This window comes from Protopterus annectens, chromosome 5.part1 (genome assembly GCF_019279795.1).
Source record: "Protopterus annectens isolate FY-2018-M chromosome 5.part1, PAN1.0, whole genome shotgun sequence".
NCBI lineage: Eukaryota > Metazoa > Chordata > Ceratodontiformes > Protopteridae > Protopterus > Protopterus annectens.
In genome coordinates this window covers 685,801,282-685,828,885 of record NC_056736.1, presented here as the reverse complement: position 1 = coordinate 685,828,885, position 27,604 = coordinate 685,801,282, and the positions used below count along the sequence as shown (strand labels likewise).

Here is a 27,604-nt window from a genome sequence, read left to right as displayed (position 1 = left end):
TCTTACATTGTCTGATTGAACCTTACTAAGATTACATCTTATATTTCATGTTTAGACTTCTCTAATGGTCCTTAATAGAGCTACTTACTAAGAACTCGTATAATAATAATATCTTGTTCAAGTGACACCCTTGATTTTTGCTTCATTAGCAGCAATTAAACGTATGCTGTGTGCATTTATACTTTATACAGTTCTTAATTTGAAATGGTTTCTGATTTATAAATACATTTATTACAATATATTATAATTTAGACTTTCCAAACCAATAGAAAACGCTGTTGGATTATTAATAAAATTGCGTTACAGTTACTGTGCTTACTCGGTCTTTTTGGGGCATTTCTTTAGTTTTAATAATTTAGACTTTAGTTAATACTTTACTCAATTTTAGCGTTCTAACATTCCATTATGACTGTTTACTGTCACTCTTGTTTAAAATAGCCTCGAGCTAACAAATGTTGTCTCTCCTCTAAAATAGAATCTACATAATTAACATGGAAGCTCTCATCCTAAAATATAGGAATATGAAGAATTAAATGTTTTTACACACAGTTATAGGTAGATTAAACTAAATTAACCTCACCTATTATCAACATAACTCATGTACTATCTATCCCACACATTTATCCCGCATAAGTATATACACCTTTATAGTTGTTACTGACGAGAACTTCCATCTCACATTCTCTGACTTCACTTGTCTATTCCAATTGATTAAATAGTCTGATTAGTTGAGATATTTTTTCTTTCATATTATTTATTTACTAAATATTAATGTCTTCTATGGTTAGAAAATGTTTCAGTTTTTAGGAAGGTGCCTGTCTAGATCAGTTTGTGTTATACATCAGTGAGTGCACTGTATGTATTTACACCATCGCTTTACTGTTAAGTCGTGCACTGCTTAGTTAAAGGATGTATGTTTGGCCAGGCTAGTTTGTAAACTTAGAGATACAATAATGAAGGTTCTGTATATTCGATGATGTGGATAGACTTTATGCTGTGCAATGCATGTTTTTACAGTTATTTCTGTCAACTGCGCAAATGATGCTGTGGGGAGGGCTAAAGCTCCTTGAAGACTGGCAGTGAACAGTGCCCGTTATGGGATTTGACAGGTTAGTTTACTATGTTGTTGTGTTTCGTGATTGCCTGGGATGGTGAAATATGTGAACAGGTTTGTTCCTTGTTGGGCCATGGGAGAACTCACAATGTAGTTGTGGATCTGTTGTTACGTGGTCTATTACATTGTTGACACTTATTTTGAGTGCTTTTCCATTGCCAGGTAACAGATCCAATTCACTAGCGAGTGCTTGTGGTGATCGCATGGCAGTTGCATGGGGCAGTTGTTTTGAGAGTGAGAGACATTGGCATGCTGCAGAGTTTGTCTGGTTTCTGTGGGAATGTGGACGGTTGAGGAGCGTGCAATGAGAGTAAGTTAGTAAATTATCCCTTTTATTCATTTTTTGAGAACAATAGTCAGGGAAGATGTCTGACTCGGGGTCTGTGTCCCTCCATTTTGTTTAGATTTCCCAGATCTCCTGCGGTGGTGGGATAGCAGATATACATTATGTGTTGTGTAGTGGCTTGCTATGAGTGAATGCAGATGTGTGTGGTGCTTACAGGTAGGCTGTTAGTGGTTCTTGGGGTACACAATCCTAGAGCATCTTCCGTTTAAACAGCCAATGTCCCTTGTCTTGGAGATGGAAGCTTTAGAGCTAGAAATCTGCTGAAATTGGTGCGCATGAGTGCAAAAAATAGGGTAGCTGGTCACTGTTCTGGAGTTTTATTACTTTATAGTTGTGCGGTTCAACTCTTGTGTGGATGCCCATTCAAAATAGTTGATCTGCTCCTACCTATACCTCTCAACTAACGCAAATTTTGTTTTGGATTTTAGTTGAGCATCTTAACTTGTCATGATAGTAGTGGCTTAAGATGAATGTCATTCTATATGTGAAAGCTATAAACTGGTTTCATTCAGAACATGTATGTTAACTCAGTCCCCCATCCTGTCAGGTTAATAGATGAAGTGTCTCCGATTATTTTTAAATTTGCACTCAATTTTTTTGGCTATGTGTTTAAAGCTGCTAATTAGGTTCATAGGTAGGTACTAGGCTATTGGCCCTAGGGCCTATACAAGCCTAGCCAAAAATGTACCCTGGCTTTCGCCACCCAAGAAAATTATTTTCCTGTGCCCCTGTCAAGCAGAACCATAAAAGTGATCCCCGGGGTGAATTTCCTATTACCCATCCAATCATCAAGATTTTTCTTGAAGAGTGCTAATGAGGAGCTCTGTTTGACATAGATAGGTAGTCTGTTCCAGAGTATGGGAAGTCTCTGGGACAGGAATCTATCCCTCCAGCATGTTCTGTTTATTGTGGTTTCAAGGTTTAGGTCCCTAGAGCGTGTAGCTTGGAGGGATTGGGATTTCTTTAAGTGGAGCATGTCCAACAGCTCTGGGTTTAACATAGCTTTGTATGTTAGGCAGAGATCGCCTCTGAGTAGGCGATATGCGACGGAGTAAAGCTGGAGTTTTTTGAGACGGTCTGCATAAGGCATCTGTTTGAGGCTAGTAATCCTCTTTGTGAGGTATTTTTACGGCCTTTCCAGTTGCTGTAGATGTCTTGTGAGGTACATACCAAAAGGGGTGTTGTACTCTATAATGGGTCTAATGAGTGATGAGTAGAGGGGAACAATGACCTCTTTTTTTCTGAATGAGAAACCTTTTGTGATGAGGTGTGCCATGTAGAAGGATTTCCTGACCACTTTGGCGATGTGATTATCAAAGGAGAGACTACTGTCCACCTGTGTCCCAAGGTCTCTTATCACACTTTCAGTGTTAAGTAGACTACTGCCTATGTGGTAGTTCATGGGTACAGAATTTTACCAAAGGGGATGACAATGCACTTTTTGGCATTGAGCTTGAGACCATGTCTTTGACACCAGGCATCTGTCTCAGTGAGCCCCTTTTGTAGGATGTCCACATCATTAGGAGTTTCAATTATGGCTCCTAGTTTGCAGTCATCTGCGAATTTAGTTAGCCAAAGACCTTCTGTGTTAGCCTGTACTTCAGAGAAGTAGATACCAAACAGGAGAGGACCCAGGACTGAACCCTGTGGTACTCCACTTGTCACTGGTCTGAAGTCTGATTTGGAGTCTGCTACTTTCACAGTGTGGGTTCTTTCAGTAAGCCAGTTGGCAACCCATCTTGTGACATAGGGATTTATACCTAGTTAGTGAGTTTATCTATAATTCCAGAGTGGGGGTTGGTGTTGAACGCCTTGGCGAGATCTAGATAGGCTGTGTGAACCACCTTACCCTCATCTATGGCTTTGGTGACTACTTCAAAGAAGTCTATCAGGTTTAGGAGATGTGATCTGCCTTTTACAAACCCAAACTGTGTGGGGTCCAGGGTTTGGAGAGATCTCCAATGTCTTTGTTTATAAGTTCCATGATGATACGTTCCATGGCCTTGCAGACGAGGCTCGTCAGGCTAATGGGACAGTAGTACCCGGGGTCTGCTGTGCCCCCCCCCCCTTTGTGGAGTGGGACAACCGTTGTGGTGCGCCACTCAATGGGCACAAAGCCTGAGGTGAGGCTATGATTGAACATGGTACTTAGGTGGGGTGCCAGTTCATTCTGTAGTTCATGTAGAAGGCAGCCTGGGATGTTGTAAGGTCCCATGGATGCTGTGCTCTTGGCTTTGGAGAGTGAAGTTTTTACCTGTGCAGCCATGATTACAGGAACTTTGCATTCTTCCGGTATAAAGATGGGCCCTTTAGGGGGTGAGAGGGGGGTAAAGTTAGCACTGAACCTATCTGCCAGGATGTTGGCAATATCAGTTGGTTCTGTATATTTAGTGTCATTGTGCTGTAACTCAGAGCAGATCTGAGTGTTGCCATTGAGATTTTTGACATAGCTATAGAATGCTTTGTGGTTGTCTTTAGAATCAGTAGCAATTTTGTTTTTATAACTAGCTTTGGAGGATTTTATGAGGGATCTCAGCTTCTTACTGAGGCTGACCAGGGAGTTCCTCCAATCATGGGATTTTACTCTTTTTTGAAACAGTTTCTTTCTTCTGTTGTAGAGTTTGTTTATGTCAGAAAACCACCAGATTGGCTTCCTTTTTTTGGTGGATAGCATCTTGGTTCTGTTAGGGATAGCACGATCCATGCACTCGTGTAAGTGCTTATAGAGTGCATTTGTGTAGGATTCAGCAGTCATACCTCTATTGTCCATCTGCATGGGTGTCATAAAGTTTGCCACTTCTGTCTTAAGAAGCATGAAGTTGGCTTTGGAGAAATTTTTTACAGTTGTTTTCCTAATGGGGGTGGGAGCGGGATGTGGATGTCTAGGGTGATTAGCTTGTGGTTGGATCTTACCAACGAGGAGCTGACCTCTGGTGTGGAACACCGGTCACCCATGTTGGTGATCCTACTAAGTTATGGTAATGCTGCTAGTTTCTAGCACCCTGCATGCAGCTGTTTTCACAACATTTTTTTGTTCTCAATTTACATCAATTATGCACCTCAGTAATGTCTCTATATATAGATTTTATGTCATCAGTTTAGGTTCTCTATAGCCAGTACTATTTGCCTAATTTGTAAGTAAGTGAGGCTGGTGAGTCTTTAATGTTGGCTGAGGTTTTATCCAGTATCTTAATGTAGTAGAAAAGAAGTGTGTGTGGTATTCACGTCACCAGTAGCGATCACAGTTTTTCTTACAATAGACATCCTATGAAACAACAATGCATTTAGTGTAGGAAGTGACGGGAGTTAGTCTAAATTAACTATAGCAGATGATTAATCGGTAAATTAGTATTTTGCTTTTTATTTATTTAAAACTATAGACAAGTTTAAATGCATAGGAGGCAGAAATGAACTTGCAAGTATTGATTCTTAGTTTTAATCTGCAAACATATAATATAAGCTATCTGTTTAGTTAAATTTCTGATCCAGATTTCAATATGGGTTGTGTTTAACAAATTTGAAATGGGTTTTAAGAATATTTACCTTTTAGATGACAATAAATAATAAAGATATGCATAACAACTCAGTAGAAATATGAAACCCTAGAGATTATAAATTGCCATAATTCTGGAATACGATGCTTATACTTTCAATTATAAACAATACTTCATATCTTTTTCGATTTGGGTAAATTCATAACACTAGTATTGACTACATGTATTCAATAACTAAAGGCATTTTTTTTCCGTATAGTACAATGGAACTAATACAGAATTTTGATTTGGGATTGACTATGCTGTTAATCACTACCCAAAAAGAATGTAAGTAATATTATTCATAACTTAGTGAACTAGTACATTACTAACTTTATTATCCTTGTATTAATGAATATTGATATTGAGGAAATCTGTGGCTGCTGATTTATAATAGTTCTTCAATTGTCCTATTGATAGTTAAAAATGAAACTCTTTACACAGTGGAAATAATGATGCTTTACATCTAGTGTACTTTGTTCTGTTATGCTTATCCACTAAGCAATTTTATAAACTAAACATGCCAGAAATGAAATTGGATAAATATTTGTATTTTAGTAAATGTGATGCTTCTATATCTGGCATGCTTCATTGAGTCTACTATGTGTAATTTGATTATATGCTATATTATTTAAATATTAAAAGTTTACAAGTTTAATTCCCACAATATGTTTAAAACTATAGTCTTTTTATAGTATAGTGGACTCAAAAGACAGAAGGGATTTTCTTAGTCATCGTTAGATACTTAATTTCAACTCTAGTAAATGAACTTACTTATACTAACTTTGTTAATGGAGAGTATATTCTTAATTTGAAATAGTTAAGGCATTGACAAAGTAGATAATATGGAAAATGTATGTATTTATGTTTATTTATGCATCTATTTATTTATTACTAAACTATGACTATTTTATTTGGCTACAGTATTTATCAGTATTTATCATTAAATAGGTTTCATCAATCATTATACCTAGACTTTCTTTCTACTTTGAATATTTTATAACTTAGCATTAATGTTTTTATTATATGAAATCTTCCTTTGTTCTATACACTTACAATTACTTAAAATTGTATTTGCTCCCATTAACAATTGTTTTGAATAAGCTGCTTCTATTACATCAGTTTCAAATTTATTTCCTTTATGTATTACAAATTTCATCTATTCATTCAATTCTAACAACAAAAGTGGATATATAAATTAATTTTAGATCTTCTATTAACTCATACTGGAGCTCAGACATGTTATTGTCATTAATCACTTTTGTTTGTCATGAAGGTTAATCTGTTTGAACTTATATGTTCACTCAGATTAGAAATGCATGTCACTTCATGTTGGTTAAAGTTTTCAATAAACTATTAATATGGTTACTCTTACTTACTTTTTATTCAGTATTCAAATCTTCATTTTATTGGCCTATGTCTAATAAAACTTTATAAAATTTGTTAGGGAGAACTAAACTAACTATTTCACACAACTTTTTTCTAGATAAAGTTACACTCTTTATTATCCAGTCAATACCAAACATGAAAACTTCAATTAACTCACAAGAAAGTCATACTTGATGGATTTAACCTTACTATCCTTAAATGTTAATGGATTAAACAATCCAAGGAAAAGATCCATTTTCCTTAGATACTTGAAACTAAATAAAATTCAGGTTGGGTATTTATTCAAGAATCCCATCTAAAACCAGATGATAACTTTAACTGGAATCCATTGAAATATATAAATCTATCTTGCTCATCATACAAAAAAAAACAAGAGGAGTTTTAATACCTTGGAGGAAAAACATCATCATTCCCCAAATTATTTATAAGTATGAAGACAAAGAAGGTCATATTTCAATTGTAATAATTAGATTTAATAATAGAATATGGACACTTGTTAACACCTATTGGTTTCCTGGTATAGGGATAGGAAATGGTAGGAAACATTTAGAACTAATTAACAAAGTTTATAAGGGTATTTTGATTCTAGGGGGAGACTTCAACTGTACTTTAGACATTTCTGAAACCTCAAATGAAAAACACTTCCATCTTACTTCTCTAGGAAAAGCTCTAAGAAATCTAATTGACACCTATAGTTATAAAGACCCTAACTCACTATCCTTTTCTCATAGTGATTATAGATTTGGCACCCAAACCAGAATTGATAAACTTTATGCATCTCAAGATTTAAGTATGAAAATAATTAACTTTTCTATAATCCCTTGCCCCTTTTCGGATCATAATTCACTTGTTTTAAAACTTGAAATTGATTGTAAAAGGTTGGTCTTCACAACAAGGATACCAGCATACATCACCAAACTACCACAATTCAAGCCATGGTTAGATCATGAAATTCAAAACTTTCTTGACATTAACCAATCAAATGATATATGTTTGACAATTCTCTGGGATACACTAAAAGCTTACTTATTTGGTAAAATTCTAGCTTGGTTTAAAAATAAGACTAAAGAATGGGAATCGGAACTTTATAATATTCAAAATAAGTTTATAATTATCAATAAAGATAATTCTCAAAATCCAAAAACAAAAAAGAAAACAATTATAGACAAATAACAAATACAATGAAATATTAACTCATAAAACAAATATGGAGTTAGAAAAACTAAAAATCAACTCACACTCAATGTCGTCCAAACATCTGCATAATCTTTCAATGAGAGTTAAAAGACAAGCCTCAGATACCAATATTACAAAAATCATTCAGGAAGGTAGAAATAATAAAATGGTATCAGACCTTAGTGATATTCTTGAAGCCTTTAAATATCATTACTCTGACCACCAACTCAATAATTCAACACAATTTCAACATATAGATGTAGAAAAGTTTACTTAAAATAAATAAAATTCCAGATAAACTAAAATCTGAGATCTTAAAATAAATTTCTCTTAAAGAAGTAGTTGATAAAATTAAAGAAAGCAAAAATAATAAAGCCCCCAGGAAAGATGGAATTATAATGGAACTATGTAAGTTATTCCCTCCTTCAGCCATCTCAATTTTCCATAAAGCCTTAAATGTAATTCAAACCAATAATTTAATTCCTCCCTCTTGGAAATATTCCCTAATCACTCCTATATTAAAAGAAAATAAAGATCCAAAACAATGTAATTCCTATAGACCAATTTCCTTGCTAAATAATGACTACAGGATATTTGTATCCATTCTTATAAATAGAATTAAAAAATCCTTAACACATATTATAAATTCTGATCAGTCTGGTTTTATTTACAATAGGCACACTTACAATAATATTTTAAGAATACTGTCCCTTATCGACATTTTAAATAGGGACAATCGAGAAGCTCTTCTAATAGCCCTCGACATTGAAAAAGCTTTTGATACACTGAAATGGGATTATCTCTTCAAAGCTTTAGAAATCTTTGATTTTCCATCTAATTTCATTACTTTGATAAAAAATCTATATAAAAATAATCTTGCATATGTAAAACTAGGCCCTTTTACTTCAAAACCCATTAAAATACTCAAAGGTACAAAGCAAGGCTGTCCTTTGTCACCCATTTTATTCGCTCTTGCAATAGAATTATTTGCTATTACATTACGCCAAAACACAAAAATTAAAGGTATAGACATTTATGATCAATTTAATTCCAAAATCATGCTCTTTGAGGACGATATACTTTTAACTCTGAGTGTCTCACAAGAATCTCTTAAAGAGTTAGATCTTCAGACTAAAAGGTTCTCTGATAGCTCAGGTTTACATATAAGTGAATCTAAATCTAATTCTATGCATTTAAATAAAAAACAAAATTATTTCATAACTTCAGTCCATTTAATAGGAAAACAGGTCTCTTCTATAAATTACCTAGGAATTATTACTGATGACAATATTAATAACACTCTATCTACAAACTATAAAAAAATCTTAAATACCATAAAACTACTCACTGACAAATGGAATAAATTATTCCTAAAGTTTGAGGATATACTTCAATTAATAAAGATGGTATTATTATCAAAAATAAACTATATAGCTCAAGCCATTCCAATGCTACCTAATAAAAAACTATTACAAGACATAAATAAAATTATTTTAAATTTTCTCTGGTTCCCTAAACATAACAGGATAGCCTATGCTCACCATATTAGACCCTGGTAAATGGGAGGAATTAATTTTCCAGACTTAACAGTGTAAGAAACTTCTCTGTGTGGAAGATTTTCAGTCCATATATTTCTAGTTAATCACTGTATATAATCAGATCAGACAATAGTAGTAGAAGTAGTGAACGTAAACTTGTCAAGTCAAAAAGTAATAATAGAAAATATACAATTCTACAGCATTACTAAGTATTCAAAAGTAATCCAAGCAAGGCAGGCAGTCTGTTTCCAGTCAAAAATATTTTATTAAGTACACAGACAAGCGATCCAAGTAAAACAAAAATAGAGTAATAATTTCCTCACAAGCTTTCTAAATATATATATATACTTTTTATCAGGCATGGGAGTGGTTTATTGTGCTGTAAAACAAAGTGTTATTGGTACATATGTTAAATTCACATCCCTTCCCCCATCAATGTGACATTCGAGCTGGTCCTGCCCTACCTAGTAGCTGTCATAATAATATATACTTAGAGACATATATTAAGGCTTCTATATTCAAAATAGTTTTCAACTGTATAGACCCAAAAATTTCATCAGCTTGGAAATCCCTTCATATTTCTAATAGTTGTAATGAGAATAAACTCACAAAAAATATTCTTTCAAATGATCAAACAAATATATTTTGGAAAATATTATGTCTTAATTTAAAATTTAACATTTCGTAACCCACCAACTCAGTCTTCATAAACTACATCTACAACTCATTTAGATCTTTCATAAACTCAAACTTATACATTAAATTATGGTGGGAACTCTTAATTCCTTTCAAAATAACTAAAGACTTTCTCAACGAATTACATGAAAACATTATGAATAATTACGAACTAAAAAATTTTACTTGTTGGCAAGATTGTATTAGGAACTCATCAGTCTTAAACATACAACAAATATTAAAGACCTTTGATATTCCAAATTAAGATTGGCTTATACTTCAAAACATTTTATTTCATGCTCAAGAGTTATGTAGAATAATCAATAATTCCTCCTTTAGTTCTGAACCATCATTCATTTCTATTATACAAGAAATAGTTTATAATAATTATAATTGGTCTAATTTACCCTCATTGCTCTATAAAAACTTAATAATTTACAAAGTTAATCCAAAACAAAACTTCTGGAACTTTATTACTAAAGGTCATCAAATTAACCTCTCCTCTGAAAACAAAATTAATTTATTGTATTCTATTAAATTAACTTCCAATCTACAAGCTTGGAAGATTTTTTCATGGAAATTCTTACACAAGGTGTTTTACACCCCCAATAGGATAGATAAAATGGACTCTTCTAAACAATTGTTTTGTTGAAGATGTTCTCACAATTGTAATGCTGATTGGATTCATATATTTTTAGTGTATCAAAATTAAAAAATTCTGGAAGGAGTCTGGAAATTTCCTTCAAGCTATTTTTTCAGATTCCTTCATAGTAACTAAATCCATGATTTTTCTGAATATAATTTAAACAAATGTTATGAGCAAAAATAATTTGTATCTACTATTGACTATACTAGCAATTGCTAGAAAATGTATTACAAGAAAATGGAAAACTTCATCTGAACCCAACTTTCAAGAATTTATGACTCTACTAGAAGAAACAATACATACGGGAACAAAGGTAAAAGAAACAAGAACCTTCCTTAATAAATGGATCAACAATCCTTGGAAGAAAGTTTTTTTTTCTCTCATTGAGACTTTAAAGATCTCCACATCTTCTTAGTACTTGGAGAAATTACACTGATTTTTTTATGTGTAACTACCTCTCTCTAACTCTAAGTTATTCTAATTTTTTTTCATATAGGCCATATCTACATATTGTATATAGTTTGTCTTTGTTTCATTTGTATTCTAGTAGAAATTATGTTTTGTCTTTTTGAAAATCAATAAAATATTTTGAAAAAAAATAAATTAAAACACAGTTACTTTTCTTAAATTTTTATCAGTTTTCAACTGATCATTTTTTATGAAGAGTCACAACTTAGGACTGTGAATAAAACAAAAAAAAGGAAATTGAAGTCAAAAATAAAAAAAATATCATAAGGTGTTTCTCACCATAACATTTTAAAAGCAGAAGTAAACATGGAAAATAATTAACTCATTAAAACAATTTTGTGTATCAAGGATGTTTAGTATACTGTAATAATACTAGAAAATATTATAGAAAATAATACGAGAAAAGTATGCAAGAACAAGGGCCCTCTTATGAAAGTGCTGTTGGTTGTTAAGTCTTATATCAAATAGGCAAGCACTTATAACATGAAGAGACTTATCAAAATGTGGGTTAACCTCTCTTAGGGCACAATAGCTTTCAATGTTAGGGAGGATTCAGAAATGTATAGTGAGCATGCAAGTCAGTTGTTGGGCTAGATGAATTTAAACCGTTGATTGAATATGTCAAAAGCTTATTAGCTTGTCAAGGACTTGGAATGACTATATGGGTCAAGGCCATTCCTTCTTGCCTGACTTGTCATCTAAGACTACTTTTCTGTGTTCTGCCTTTCAGAATATCTATGAACTGACACAGTAATGACTGCACTAGCTGAGTTACAACTAAAAGTTAACACTTGGAAAGAGATTAAATAAACAATGTCGCACTTACAGGATCCAGCATTTCCCAGGCATCGTTATCTGGTGAAAATATTGTGTAGGAACCAGGCCCTTCGATTTGCTCTCTGAGGCCTGATTGGTCAGAATACTTCTGAGTTGAGGTAGCTCCTACTATGCCCAGCGTGGCATACATATTATCAATTGGTGCAACTGAAATGAGAAGAATTTGAAGCCACCTTATTCAGATGCACTGTTATCACTGCAGGTAATGATTACATTTCCAAACATTACAACAATGTAATACCACAATAATGCAAAAATATTCATTGAGGCAAGTCTTGACAATAGCTGTAGAAAATTGAATATAGAGATGTACAATACAAAGCAATGGTTTTATCCTTAGAGCTCGTTATAGAAATTTAAATAAAGCTAAGAAACTAAAACAAATAAATAAATATTGCATACAGTCAAGGAATCAAGGGTATATGTATGTAATTAGACTAATTGTCAAATGTCGAATGTTATAATATCAAACCCATTCAATCGAAACACCAGAAAACCGAACAGTCAGAATAGCAAATTTTTTCCCAGGGAAAACATTTGCTGTTCCGACAAACATACACACAACTCAAGCACACCAAAATAAATAATCCACAAACATGCACTTCATGAAACCCTACACTAAACCAGACATACACCACTAGCTACCCACTTACCTTAACCCAACCCTAACCCTAAGGCCCCTAACTATCGCACACTCACCTTACCCACTCCCTAACCCTAACTCACCTACCCCACCCTAACCCTCACATCCACACAATCACACATTTACCTGACCCGCACCCTAACCCTAACTCACTTAAGCCACCCCTAACCCTAAAGTCTGTCACTACCGCACACTCACCTCACCCACGCCCTAACCCTAAAGTCCCTAACTACCGCACACTCACCTTAACCCAGTCCATTCGCTCACTTACCATAACCATTGCACCGCACTTACCTGAACCCAATCCATACCCTCCATTCACTCACGTCTCTAAACCCAGTCCGTAACCATCGCACCACACTGCTGTAAATAGCGAAGCCACGGACCACCGAAATCTTACCCTAGGTAAAATTTCGATGTTCTAAGGCTTCACTATTCTCAGCTTTCGCACTAAAGGGTTTGATATTATAACATTCAAAGTTTTTGAACTTCGATGTTATAATATAGACCCTCCAATTTTACCCTTTGACACTGAAAAAAAATTGTAGCAGAAGGATTCATGATTAATTAAGAGTACCAAGCAGAGGGATTTTCAGCTTTTACCTGCCTAGTTAAAAATGAAATACAGTTGGAGTATCCTGTCAGTTCTTGCAGAGGATTAAGGCTCTGTGAGCTGCTTTCCATGGTCCAGGGTTTGATTACCTTAGCCCACATTTGCCTAATCATGTGACCTAAGTAAGTCACTTAAGCAAACATTGCTCCTGGGTTGAGCCTGAAAAAGGTCTATGGAGGTCAGTGACTCCAGTTAACAAATACAAGCAAACACTAGGTTGCAAAGTAACCAGAAGAAGCAGCAAGTAATGAAGTGGTACCATTCAAAAGAACCGTGGTACTGCATGATGCTCACTTTAATGGTATGCTGAGTGCCACATCAAGTGATTGATGCTTAGGTAATGCAGTAACCATGGTACTGCATGATGCTCACTTTAATGGTACACTGAGTACCACATCAAGTGATCAATGCTTAGGTAATGCAGTAACCATGGTACTGCATAAATGCTCACTTTAATGGTACGCTGAGTGCCACATCAAGTGATCAATACGTAGGTAATGCAGTAACCATGGTACTGCATGATGCTCACTTTAATGGTACGCTGAGTGCCACATCAAGTGATCAATGATTAGGTAATGCAGTAACCGTGGTACTGCATGATGCTCACTTTAATGGTACGCTGAGTGCTACATCAAGTGATCAATGATTAGGTAATGCAGTAACCGTGGTACTGCATGATGTTCACTTTAATGGTATGGTGAGTGCCACATCAAGTGATCAATACTTAGGTAATGCAGTAACCATGGTACTACATGATGCTCACTTTAATGGTACGCTGAGTGCCACATCAAGTGATCAATGATTAGGTAATGCAGTAACCGTGGTACCGCATGATGCTCACTTTAATGGTACACTGAGTGCCACATCAAGTGATCAATGCTTATGTAATGCAGTGAGCATGACAAGGTCAACAGCCAATCAACACTCTGTACGCATTGTATGAAGCTGTCAGGTGATGCTTCAGAGACACAATAGCATTTTTTGGGAGGACCTTAGCGAATTCGCAACACTATTAACCTTACAATGAAACAGGGCACATGCAGCTCTTGGAACTTAAGTGATGATTGTCATTTAGTGGCATGGCATGTTAGTACTGGGGGTCCTTGTGGGGGATTATACCCACAAGGAATGGTGCCCAACAGCCCAGCACTGTACAACCTACTTATTGAAGAATCCAAACCAGTACACCATACTTGCAAGCAGTCAACTATGCCCTAGCAATACTGTACACTCTTACAGCTACAGTGATACACTGTGACTGTAGCACAGAAATACTGTACACTTTTACAGTTATAGTGTTACATTGTGACTGTAGCATAGCAATACTGTACACTCCTACAGTTACAGTATTACATTGTAACTGTAGCATAGAAATAATGTACACTCCTACAGTTAAAGTGTTGCATTGTGACTCAGTTACAGTTACATTGTTGCACTGTGACTGAGTTATAGTTACAGTGTTACATTGTGACTGTAGCATAGAAATACTGTACACTCTTACAGTTACAGTGTTACATTGTGGCTGTAGCATAGAAATACTGTACACTCCTACAGTTACAGTGTTACATTGTGAATGTAACACTGAAATACTGTACACCCTTACAGTTACAGTGTTACATTGTGACTGCAGCATAGCAATACTGTACACTCTTACAGTTATAGTGTTAAATTGTGACTGTGGCATAGCAATACTGTACACTCCTACAGTTAAAATGTTGCATTGTGACTTAGTTACAGTTACATCATTGCACTGTGACTGAGTTATAGTTACAGTGTTACATTGTGACTGTAGCATAGAAATACTGTACACTCTTACAGTTACAGTGTTACATTGTGACTGTAGCATAGAAATACTGTACACTCTTACAGTTACAGTGTTAAATTGTGACTGTAGCATAGCAATACTGTACACTCCTACAGTTAAAGTGTTGCATTGTGACTCAGTTACAGTCTTGCATTGTGACTGGGTTATAGTTACAGTGTTACATCATGACTGATTATAAAGAGGAATCCTTCAGTATGCTTAGAGCTTACAGTAGAACAAGTGGGTACAGCTTACATCTCCACAGCACAGAAGTTACTCAAGGGTTGATTCCATGGAGTAAGTAAGAGCATGCGTGTAATGGGTATACAACTGTACATTGATGAGAGAGTGCCACTCATTTTGGACCACTGAGACTAACTGAATACAGAGTAGAGAGTATCCTTGTTCAGAATGTTCCTGAACTGCACTGTAATTTCTGCCCAGTCCTGGGCACGAGTGTTAATTTGTATCTCATCTGGACTTTATGATCTGTATCACATTTCTCACAGTATGGAGCTGTATTATATCAGTGGACCCTTTCAGGCTGAAATGGTCCATGTTAGTAAGAGTGAACAGTTACAGTGTCATAACTGTGCAAAACGTTATGGGGCACATAACACCAACTTACTTTGGGAGACAAATGTATATTTTGTGATATATATATATATATATATATATATAAAATATGCATCATGTTATGCTAATAGAAGACCTCATATAAAAGGTGTGGTAAGAACATATATTAAGTATAATTTCAGGCTTTAGTTTTATATACAATGACATGGACATGTCATAATCAGGTTATCGACACCATTGGAGAGCTTTTCTAGAATACACGGATAAGGCTTTGCCTATGAACCAGATGACCTCATTTTAATTAGTGACTCGGTTCGTGGGGGACCTGGCTAGGAAAAAACAGATGACTAACAAGGTAGAAATTGCTTGTCTCTCTCTAAGCTCTAAGAGGGGTATGCCAGGAGTATAAACACTGTGAAGAATCTCTGCTAGATAGTCAAGATTACTGAAGGCACTTGGCTTTCATGAAAAGCCCGGCTTTTGAGGAGCCATCAGGCTTTTAAGGAGTCATCTCCTACTGAAAAGGGAAGTAGTATGGTTTTAAAACTGGTTTTCTTCCTTTCTGCTCCCCAAACAGGCATCTTTTAACACCTTCGCCTCTTCTTCATTCATAAACATATATTTTGTTTGCTGAGGTCCTAACTCCAATTAAGTACTAGACAGTATGCTGGTGTAGTGAGTGTGATAGGGAAGGCTGACCCTTTTTTCACAATAGAACAGAGAAATGCCAATAAGAATGCATTCTAAAGACAGCTCTAGCCATTACTATCACATTCCTTAAGGCAACGACTGCAGCTGGCCTCAATAGGTAGGATTTCTGACCCAGAGACAAGGTTCAATACTGACATCAGCCTAATATATATGAATTCATTGTTTTTCCTCTGTATTGCAATTTTTTTCACATACCCTGGCTTCCTTTCACATTCACAAAATATGTTGTTTTGATAACTGCTCTAAACAATCAATGAAAGTTGTGCATTTATCCTTCCCCTTGTGGCTGAAACAGATCCACAATGGATCATGTAATGTACACACATAAGAAATAAATTAATTTAAAATGTTTTGCATATTGCCTGTCTCCTAGGACATGGAAGAGAAAAAAAAATGGTCATTAAAATTATCATGTTTCAGATAGTACCTGTGCCTGTGTTCCCAGGTTTTGTATAGATGGAAACCTGTCTACTAGTGTTCTTTATCAACATCACTGTTTACTGACTCCATGGATGCAATTAATAAATCTGAGAGAAAGTCGTTGTTTAGATGTAAGCATGCTACTGCAAAGAGGACAAAAAGGAAGGCAAAGATAAAACGTTACCTGCTGGGCATCCTTTTACGCCCTCCAGTCTCATGTAGCCAGGGCAGCATTCATACAGAACAGTTCTGGAAAAAAAAATTGTTCTGGGTTATAAATGTACACATTTACATGGTACAGTTAGCAGAAATCTTACTATGAAACAATCTGACATATCAAGCTGCATCTAATAAACTTTTGATCTCTGACAACTGTAACTCCTTGCAATATTCAGATATGTTTTTAACTTTTGTTATGGCTGGAATCTCTGAAATTGTAAAAAAGGTGATAAAATACTTAGCGCCATTCCCTCAAATATATTGTACAACTTTATTTATTTATTTTTTGTATAACCAAATTCTTCACAAAAATGATAGCATAAAAACTCATTTAATAAGTCAGAAGGGACACACAAGCTTGGAATCATGAAGGGCAAGACATTTAGGCAATTGTTTTAATTCTTCTCTGTGTCTTAGAACCTGAACCCCAAGCAACTTAACTTTGCATTCAACAGCACATTATACAATTTCTGATTCTTATTAAAGCAAACTATATTCCACTAGACAAACCATTAAATATTGTTAGCTTGACTGAGTAACCACAAATGTAGCTGTATTAGTTTAGGATATAATATATTAGCATTGTACAACAACACTGGACATAAAGTCAAAGCTGATGAGGAAAGTATCATGGAGCTTTTCTCCCTGGGCCTCCACTGAAAATGGGCTCTCTGGGCCCAGTGGACTTCCACGGTAATCAAACTGGAAATAAATAATAAATAAATAAGTCTGCATTTGTACAGTAAACACAGTGAGTATACTGCTTCTTGATGGAACAGCACATTAAGAATTACTTTTCTGGGGTAAGTTTTCTGTTGACTATAAATGTCCATGCATGCAGAGCATATATATCAATGTAAGAAATGAGTACTCCAGTCATTCAGTAAAGCTGTGAGCAAAGGTTGCTGGGCTGCCCCCACTCCACAGCACTGAGTGATGGAGCCTGACTATGACCCAGAATAGCCAAGTTAGACGTGGGGCTCCCATGATGGAGGAGCCAGTTGACAGAGGGTGAGGTGAGTAGCTGCTTGCAGCTTATCTATCATTTGAAGAGTTTGGCAGTCTGGCTCACTGCAATACCAGAGATTGGTAGTCTGGCTCACTGCAATACCAAAGATGTGCACTGGATATAGAATATGCAAAGATATGTACTGCATGTAACATATGCATAGATGTGCCTGCATATAGCATATGCATAGATGTACAATGCATGTAACATATGCATAGATGTGCAATGCATGTAGCATATGCATAGATGTGCAATGCATGTAGCATATGCATAGATGTGCATGCATGTGGAATATGCACAGATGTGCAATGCGTATAGCATAAGCAGAGATGTGCACTGGATGTAGCATATGCAGAGATGTGTGCTACATGAAGCATATGAAGAGGTGTGCACTGAGTATAGCATATGCAGAGATGTGCATGTATGTAGCATATGCAGAGATGTGTACTACATGTAGCATATTAAGAGGTGTGCACTGCATATAGCATATGCAGAGATGTGCACGCATGTAGTATATACAGAGATGTGGTGTCTATATTACATTTTCGAAAGCTGACAATGTCGAATCTGACATTGTCGACCCAAGAATAACAAAAGTGCAGAACATTGAGCGTGTAAACAGAAATCTCTGTAAGGGGAGATTTCCATTTACTTCAATATAGTGTGGTCTCGGAGTTGGTATATTTGAGTAGCGGGGGTGTGGGGGGTGAATGAGGGCTTACCCCCCTGCCTGCACTCTTTATTTTTTGTTTTTATTTTTTTTTTTTATGAACATTCTAACATTTGACAGTTCAATCACTAAAGGTCGACCTTTAGTGGTTCGAACGATTAAATGTTCGATGTTCTAATATAGACCCAAGGTGTGCATTGCATGTAGCATATGCAGAGATGTGTGCTGTATGTAGCATATACAGAGATGTGAATGCATGTAACATATGGAGAGATGTGCATGCATGTAGCATATGGAGATATGTGCATGCATATAACATATGGAGAGATGTGCATGCATGTAGCATATGCAGAGATGTGTGCTGTATGTTGCATATACAGAGATGTGCATGCATGTAACATATACAGAGATGTGCATGCATGTAACATATGGAGAGATGTGCATGCATGTAGCATATGGAGAGATGTCCATGCATGTAGCATATGCAAAGATGTGACCACATATAGCATAAGTACAGATATGTACTGCATGTAGCACATGAGGAGGTGACATGCCAATGGCTATGCCAAGCTATGTATGATAGCATGCAGTTGTATTATACAGAAGCAAAGTTCCCACCTAAAGGTGTAACCGGCCCTTATCCAAGCAAGCTTGCATGTCAGCCACTGCGGGAGGGTTTTGGGCTAATAACAGAAAGATAATAGGTTCATAGGTTCATAGGTCTGTACTAGGCTAATGGCCCTGGAGCCTTTACAAGCCTAGCCCATAGAAGTGCCCTGGCATTGTGCTGCCTGATGTGTTCTGTGTTCATTTAAAGGCACTCCAAAGTTCACACAAAGATCTCTCACAGTATTTGGGTCAACGGGTCCACAAATACAAGAAAAGCAACCAAAATAACAAAGAAACACTCCAAACACCCAAATACCCAAAAGCTACAGCAACACTCATGTTAAAGGTATTTAATTTAACTACCAGCCATAACATGTGCTCCTTTGAAAAAAAATTAATCTTTGTATTACTTTCAGTAGACTCTGACACAACAGCAGGGTTCATCTGAAATAAATCTTTACAGAATCTAAAAGAATAATCCATTCTGTACATGACTATGACTGATTCAAACAGCATGAGTATAATTTGTTACACACCAGAGAACATCCTTGCTGCCATCAAGTATTTATTTATTTGGTGACTGATATCAGGTTTGATCTGATAATGCTAGTAGCGCATCTGAGAAGTCAGTGTGACTTGCTAATGCTGGAGATATTAACTGTGCCCCAGCCTACTGCATTAGCTGTTCAGTCTGGTGTAACATTAACTGTGTCCCAGCCTACTGCATTAGCTGTTCAGTCTGGTGTAACATTAACTGTGTCCCAGCCTACTGCATTAGCTGTTCAGTCTGGTGTAACATTAACTGTGTCCCAGTCTACTGCATTAGCTGTTCAGTCTGGTGTAACATTAACTGTGTCCCAGCCTACTGCATTAGCTGTTCAGTCTGGTGTAACATTAACTGTGTCCTAGCCTACTGCATTAGCTGTTCAGTCTGGTGTAACATTAACTGTGTCCCAGCCTACTGCATTAGCTGTTCAGTCTGGTGTAACATTAACTGTGTCCCAGCCTACTGCATTAGCTGTTCAGTCTGGTGTAACAGTAACTGTGTCCCAGCCTACTGCATTAGCTGTTCAGTCTGGTGTAACAGTAACTGTGTCCCAGCCTACTGCATTAGCTGTTCAGTCTGGTGTAACATTAACTGTGTCACAGCCTACTGCATTAGCTGTTCAGTCTGGTGTAACATTAACTGTGTCACAACCTACTGCATTAGCTGTTCAGTCTGGTGTAACATTAACTGTGTCACAGCCTACCGCATTAGCTGTTCAGTCTGGTGTAACATTAACTGTGTCCCAGCCTACCGCATTAGCTGTTCAGTCTGGTGTAACATTAACTGTGTCCCAGCCTACCGCATTAGCTGTTCAGTCTGGTGTAACATTAACTGTGTCCCAGCCTACCGCATTAGCTGTTCAGTCTGGTGTAACATTAACTGTGTCCCAGCCTACTGCATTAGCTGTTCAGGCTGGTGTAACATTAACTGTGTCCCAGCCTACTGCATTAGCTGTTCAGGCTGGTGTAACATTAACTGTGTCCTAGCCTACTGCATTAGCTGTTCAGGCTGGTGTAACATTAACTGTGTCCCAGCCTACTGCATTAGCTGTTCAGGCTGGTGTAACATTAACTGTGTCCTAGCCTACTGCATTAGCTGTTCAGGCTGGTGTAACATTAACTGTGTCCCAGCCTACTGCATTAGCTGTTCAGGCTGGTGTAACATTAACTGTGCCCCAGCCTACTGCATAAGCTGTTCAGGCTGGTGTAACATTAACTGTGTCTAGCCGACTGCATTAGCTGTTCAGGCTGGTGTAACATTAACTGTGTCCCAGCCTACTGCATTAGCTGTTCAGGCTGGTGTAACATTAACTGTGTCCTAGCCTACTGCATTAGCTGTTCAGGCTGGTGTAACATTAACTGTGTCCCAGACTACTGCATTAGCTGTTCAGGCTGGTGTAACATTAACTGTGTCCCAGACTACTGCATTAGCTGTTCAGGCTGGTGTGACATTAACTGTGTCCTAGCCTGCTGCATTAGCTGTTCAGGCTGGTGTGACATTAACTGTGTCCTAGCCTACTGCATTAGCTGTTCAGGCTGGTGTAACATTAACTGTGTCCCAGCCTACTTCATTAGTTGTTCAGGCTGGTGTAACATTAACTGTGTCCCAGCCTACTGCATTAGCTGTTCAGTCTGGTGTAACATTAACTGTGTTCCAGCCTACTGCATTAGCTGTTCAGTCTGGTGTAACATTAACTGTGTCCCAGCCTGCTGCATTAGCTGTTCAGTCTGGTGTAACATTAACTGTGTCCCAGCCTACTGCATTAGCTGTTCAGTCTGGTGTAACATTAACTGTGTCCCAGCCTACTGCATTAGCTGTTCAGTCTGGTGTAGCATTAACTGTGTCCCAGCCTACTGTATTAGCTGTTCAGTCTGGTGTAACATTAACTGTGTCCCAGCCTACTGCATTAGCTGTTCAGTCTGGTGTAACATTAACTCTGTCCCAGCCTACTGCATTAGCTGTTCAGTCTGGTGTAACATTAACTGTGTCCCAGCCTACTGCATTAGCTGTTCAGGCTGGTGTAACATTAACTGTGTCCCAGCCTACTGCATTAGCTGTTCAGGCTGGTGTAACATTAACTGTGTCCCAGCCTACTGCATTAGCTGTTCTGGCTGGTGTAACATTAACTGTGTCCCAGCCTACTGCATTAGCTGTTCAGGCTGGTGTAACATTAACTGTGTCCCAGCCTACTGCATTAGCTGTTCAGGCTGGTGTAACATTAACTGTGTCCTAGCCTACTGCATTAGCTGTTAAGGCTGGTGTAACATTAACTGTGTCCTAGCCTACTGCATTGGCTGTTCAGTCGGGTGTAACATTAACTGTGTCCCAGCCTACTGCATTAGCTGTTCAGTCGGGTGTAACATTAACTGTGTCCTAGCCTACTGCATTAGCTGTTCAGTCGGGTGTAACATTAACTGTGTCCTAGCCTACTGCATTAGCTGTTCAGTCTGGTGTAACATTAACTGTGTCCTAGCCTACTGCATTAGCTGTTCAGTTGGGTGTAACATTAACTGTGTCCCAGCCTACTGCATTAGCTGTTCAGTCGGGTGTAACATTAAATGTGTCCCAGCCTACTGCATTAGCTGTTCAGACGGGTGTAACATTAACTGTGTCCCAGCCTACTGCATTAGCTGTTCAGTCGGGTGTAACATTAACTGTGTCCCAGCCTACTGCATTAGCTGTTCAGTCTGATGTAACATTAACTGTGTCCCAGCCTACTGCATTAGCTGTTCAGTCTGGTGTAACATTAACTGTGTCCCAGCCTACTGCATTAGCTGTTCAGTCTGGTGTAACATTAACTGTGTCCCAGCCTACTGCATTAGCTGTTCAGTCTGGTGTAACATTAACTGTGTCCCAGCCTACTGCATTAGCTGTTCAGTCTGGTGTAACAATAACTGTGTCCTAGCCTAACAACTGGAAAAGCTGCAGAAATACCTCACTAAAAGAATCACAGGCCTAAAGCAGATGCCCTGTGCTGACCACCTTAAAAAACTCCAGCTATACTCTATCACATATCGTCTACTCAGAGGTGATCTCTGCTTAACATACAAGGCCATGTCAAACCCAGAGCTGTTGGACATGCTACACTTAAAGAAATCCCAATCCCTCAGAGCCACACACTCCAGGGATCTAAACCTGGTCATCACAATGAACAAAACATGCTGGAGGGATAGGTTCCTGACCCAGAGACTCCCCATACTCTGGAATAGACTGCCCATACATGTCAAGCAGAGTGCCTCCTTGGCCCTTTTCAAAAGGAACCTTGACGATTGGATAGGAGAAAGGAAATTCACCCCAGGGATCACATCAGTCACCCTGCTAGACAGGGGTCCAGGGAAGTAAATAGTGTGGGAAGAAATAGCCAGGGAATTATTATGGCTAGGCTTGTATAGGCCCTAGGGCCGATAGCCTAGTACCAACCTATGAACCTATGAACCTATGAACCTACTGCATTAGCTGTTCAGGCTGGTGTAAAATTAACTGTGTCCTAGCCTACTGCATTAGCTGTTCAGGATGGTGTAAAATTAAATGTGTCCTAGCCCACTGCATTAGCTGTTCAAGCTGGTGTAAATGTTTGCATTTCAAAGCCTAATTCCACATTACTGAAGTATGCAAAAACACAGTCTTCTTCTATCCTGGGCCCACTTCCTCAAATGGCATGGTGGTCTCCCACACTTAATTAAGCAGGATCCATGGAGGGGTGGAGTACAAAAACTGTGAAGAAGCTGAAGAAAATGCATACATGTGATCAGAAAATTATGAATGGGCATCTCTGAAAAAAAAAAGTGTTTATGCTACAGGAAAGTCCACCAATTTCAGCATGAGAGGACTGCAGACCTTCACTCCACATAATGCATGCAGTTATGTCTGGCAGTTAGCACAGTGGATTACTGCTGTGATAGTTGATAGTCACAGCCAGTATTTGCTTGCCTCATGACTCTGAACAAGACACTTATCCAGACAATGATCTGCAGTAATTGAAACACCGGCCTGTCACACCACTTGACACTTGCTGGTGAACCGTTTATCAGTTTCAAGACCACCATTACTTGTTGACTATGAAAATACTTTCCTTTTCACAGAAATGAAATACTTAGCTTTCTGCTTTCTTAAACAATAACACAGCACATATGAAACACTGACCACTGTCTTAGAATGTATTTAACTGGAGCTGTTCTGACAAAAACGTGAATTCTTAAAATAAATACTATGTGATTCCAGGCTACAGTATCACAAGATATTTCAGAGTATAATAATCCAAAATGCTAATGGCACAACAGCCTTTACAAGCCTAGCCAGTAATATCCAGGATATGACAATGTAATATCTTAATTCCACAAATATGGGATGGGGTGGTATCAGGGTAGTGGGTCTTTGGTTGTTGGAGCCCTGAGTCATTTTACAGAGTGCCTCTGTCCATAAGAGACATAGGCAGTACTCTGGGAGTGAATTTATGGTTTCCCATCCATTTATCCTAATTCTTTTTCAAGAGAGTAAGGGACGTGCTTTGTTTTATGAACATGGGAAGTTTATTCTGTAGATGAGGTAGCTTTTGGGATACAAATCTGTCTCTCCAGCAAGTTCTGTTAGAGTCAGAAATGAGGTTCAGGTCCGTGGAATGCATAACCCTTGTATAACTTTTCTTGTGAATATGTAACATTTTCATCAGGGCTGGATCAGAGAATGCCCTGTAGGTCAGGCATAAGTCATCACTTGATAAACAATATGAGATGGAGTAAAGGGATAAGGCCTTAAGTCGGTCTGCATAACACGTGTCTTACACTTTGTATTTTTTTAGTGAGACACCTCTGGGGCTGTTCCAGTTGGTGTAAGTGCCTGGTTAGCTACATGCAGAAGGGAGCATTGCACTCGATTATGGGGCTGATAAGGGCCAAGTTCAATGACACTATGACTTCCTTTGATATTGATGCCATGCCTTTACTTACAAGTTGAGCCACACAGAAGGATTTCCTCACTGCTGTAGCTACCTGGTGGTCAAAGATTAGGTTACTATCTATCTGTGTTCCTAGGTCCCCTCACCGCTGGGTCTACTTTTAAGGGTGTGCTATCAATATTATAATTTGCAGAGATGTCTGATTTACCAAAGGGTATGATTATGCATTTTTTTAGCATTTAGTCTCAGACCATGGTTTTGGCACAAGTCGTTTGTCATTTTTAGGCTTGTTTGTAGGATGTCAACATCATTTTGGGATTCAGTGACTGCTCCCACCTTATAGTCATCAGTGAACTTGGTGAGTCAGAGGCCCCCAACATTGGCCTTCACTTCAAAGAAATATATACCAAACAGCAGGAGTTCCAGCAATGAGTCCTGTGGTACACCATTAGTAACAGGTTTCTTATCCGAAGTGGATTCAGATATCTGGACAACCTTTGTCCTGTCAGTGAGCCAGTTTGTTATAAATCTGACGATGTAGAGGTTTATGCCTAACTCAGCAAGTTTATCTATCACACCCAAGTACGGGATTGTTTTGAAAGCTTTGGCCAGGTCTCGATAAGTGGTATATTAGGGAATAATTGTATATCCTGTATCTATCTTAATAAACCACTCCATTCAGGAATCTCCCATACCAGAAATATGGAATTCCTGCTATACCACTCCTCTGCACAAAGGTGGCAACTTTGTTGAACCCTCTAACTTTAGACCAATCGCTATTCTCTCACCGCTCTCTAAGATCCTTGAAAAATGTATACATACTCAACTACTGTCCTATCTCATTCACAAAAATCTCCTCACCACCTCACAACATGGTTTCTGCCCTAAACACAGTACCTCGACTGCCTTACTATCCTTTACTCAAAGGTTGCAGAAGCTAGGGACAACAACCTCCTCATCTCCTGTCTATTCCTTGATCTCTCTAAAGCCTTCGACACTGTGTCTCATCCCATCCTTCTTAACAACCTCTCAGACCTAAAACTCTCTCCTTCTGCTCTTGGCTGGTTCCAATCCTAACTTACTGGCAGAAAACAAGCTGTTAGATGGCAGCAGGCTTTCTCACCTTTCCTTGCTGTTCAAACAGGAGTACCCCAAGGCTCCATACTTGGACCGCTCCTTTTCACCATTTTTACCAACAACCTACATTCATCCTGCAGTTTCTCATCCGTAATCCAATATGCAGATGACTCTTCTCTCTTATCTATCTCCAATACTATTTCTGAACTACACACACTAACACAGACTTCTTTTATCTCTGTTGAAAAATGGCTTAGAAACAATCAACTAATCCTTAACCCTAAGAAAATTCAACTCCTTCTCTTCCTACTTCAGACACTCTCTCACCTTAAATCCAACTTTTCTCTTTCCTCCCTAGATGGCACCACTATCTCCCTTGCTTCACACACCACACTCCTTGGGGTAATAATTGATGACTAATAAAATTTGACTTGCACATACAACAAGCTGTTAAAAAAAAAACACCAAAAACTTGGACTACTTTATAGAACAAAAAATTCCTCACTACTGCCACTAAACACACTCTTGCGCAGACATTTCTCTTACCCAGTCTTCTATATGCTTCCCCCATCCTTACCAATATCCAAACTACATCAGTGCAGAAAATGGAACAAACGTGCAACAAAATTGCCAGATTTATTCTAAGCCAACCACTGTCATCGCATCACTGCCTCTCACTAAACAAACTTCAGTGGCTGGAATTTCCACACCTTCTCCTACAATTGCAACTCCAAACTACCTTTTCCATACTCAACAACCTCTCTGCCTGCCCTGCTCTCGCCTCCCATGTTACTCCCTACCCCCCCCCCCCCACAGCCTCTCCGGAGTGCTGATCAGCATCTTCTCTCAGTTTATAAACCCAAAAGGAATATTGGCAAACAACTTTACAAACACTCTGCCTCACTAAATTGGAACAAACTACCTCTCCATATTAGATACAACCTTTCCTTTCCCCATTTTAAAAAGGAGCTTAAATCCCACCTACTAAACTTGAAATTATGCCGTTGCCTTGACCACACGTAGTCTTAGTCTCTCCCACTGTATAACCTGTTGCATCTCCTAACTTTCTTTCTTTGTTAGTAACTTCTGCTTAAACTAATCTCCTAAACCCTAAACTCTACTACCATAGCCCTACTACAGCCCCTCCCATTCTCCACACTATCGTCCCCCCTCCACTTACTATCAACGTCTATACATTGTCCTGCTTTTGAACAGCGATTATCTTTTTGTTTTTACTCTCATATGTAGTAAATTTTAGTCCACTACTATCAGTGCAACCCTTAATGTTCAGAATTTTTTTTCTTTTGTTTTTCTCTTTATAATTAATTTCGTATTTGCATTATTTTTAATAGTTTTTTTGTCCTGTATATTTATCTTTGCTTCTGTTTGCTGGGGCTCTTTCCCTTTGAGTCTCCATTGAAAATGGGTTGCTTACTATCAATGCAATGCAAGTAGTTAATAACCTTTTCTTTTTTACAATATTTTGTATTATCATTGTTATTTAATATTTGTATATTGTCACTTTATTTTTTACTTTTGTTTGCTGGGGCTTTTCTCCTTGGGTCTCCACTGAAAATGGGTTTGTTTGCAAACTCAGTTGGACTAACCCGGTTAACAAATGTGAAATAAATAAAAATAAATAAATAAGTTTGTGATTTGGTGATGAGAGTGGACATACTAAGATACAGAGGTCAGCATCATAGTGAAAGCTACAGAATCAGGATAGGAAAGCCCAGTGATCACAGGACAGTTCTTGGGCATGCCGCATGTAACAGTGTTGATGGTATTCATGGACATGGGGCAATGTATGCCCCTGTGGTATAAAAGGTATTCATAGCATCCCTGGCGGGAAGTGGGAGAAATATCCTGTAATTTGAAATGGAGAGACAGAATGAAATATGCCGTGAGTCTCCCCACTATTTTATAACAATGCAGACTACCGGGCTTCTACTTTTATGACTGCTGAAGAAGTCAATCTATATGGGAAAGGTAACAAGTAACACAGATTGCATAACTGTCCTGTCTTTATAGAAATTGCTTAAATAAGAAGTGTTTATTCATCATACTATAGTCTGTCTGAAATATGAGAA

General features: G+C 37.8%; 1 protein-coding gene across 7 annotated transcripts in view; it reads right to left on the bottom strand.

The window, feature by feature from the left end:
- POSTN (periostin) overlaps positions 1–27,604 on the bottom strand; it is a 218,761-nt gene that overhangs the window by 145,275 nt on the left and 45,882 nt on the right. For all 7 annotated transcript variants that reach the window (XM_044073314.1, XM_044073316.1, XM_044073317.1 and 4 more), the window contains exons 3-4: positions 16,674–16,738; positions 11,712–11,869 (exon numbers count right to left, since the gene is read on the bottom strand). In XM_044073314.1, the coding sequence (XP_043929249.1) occupies positions 11,712–11,869; positions 16,674–16,738 (223 nt within the window). The remainder of the gene's footprint in view (positions 1–11,711; positions 11,870–16,673; positions 16,739–27,604) is intronic.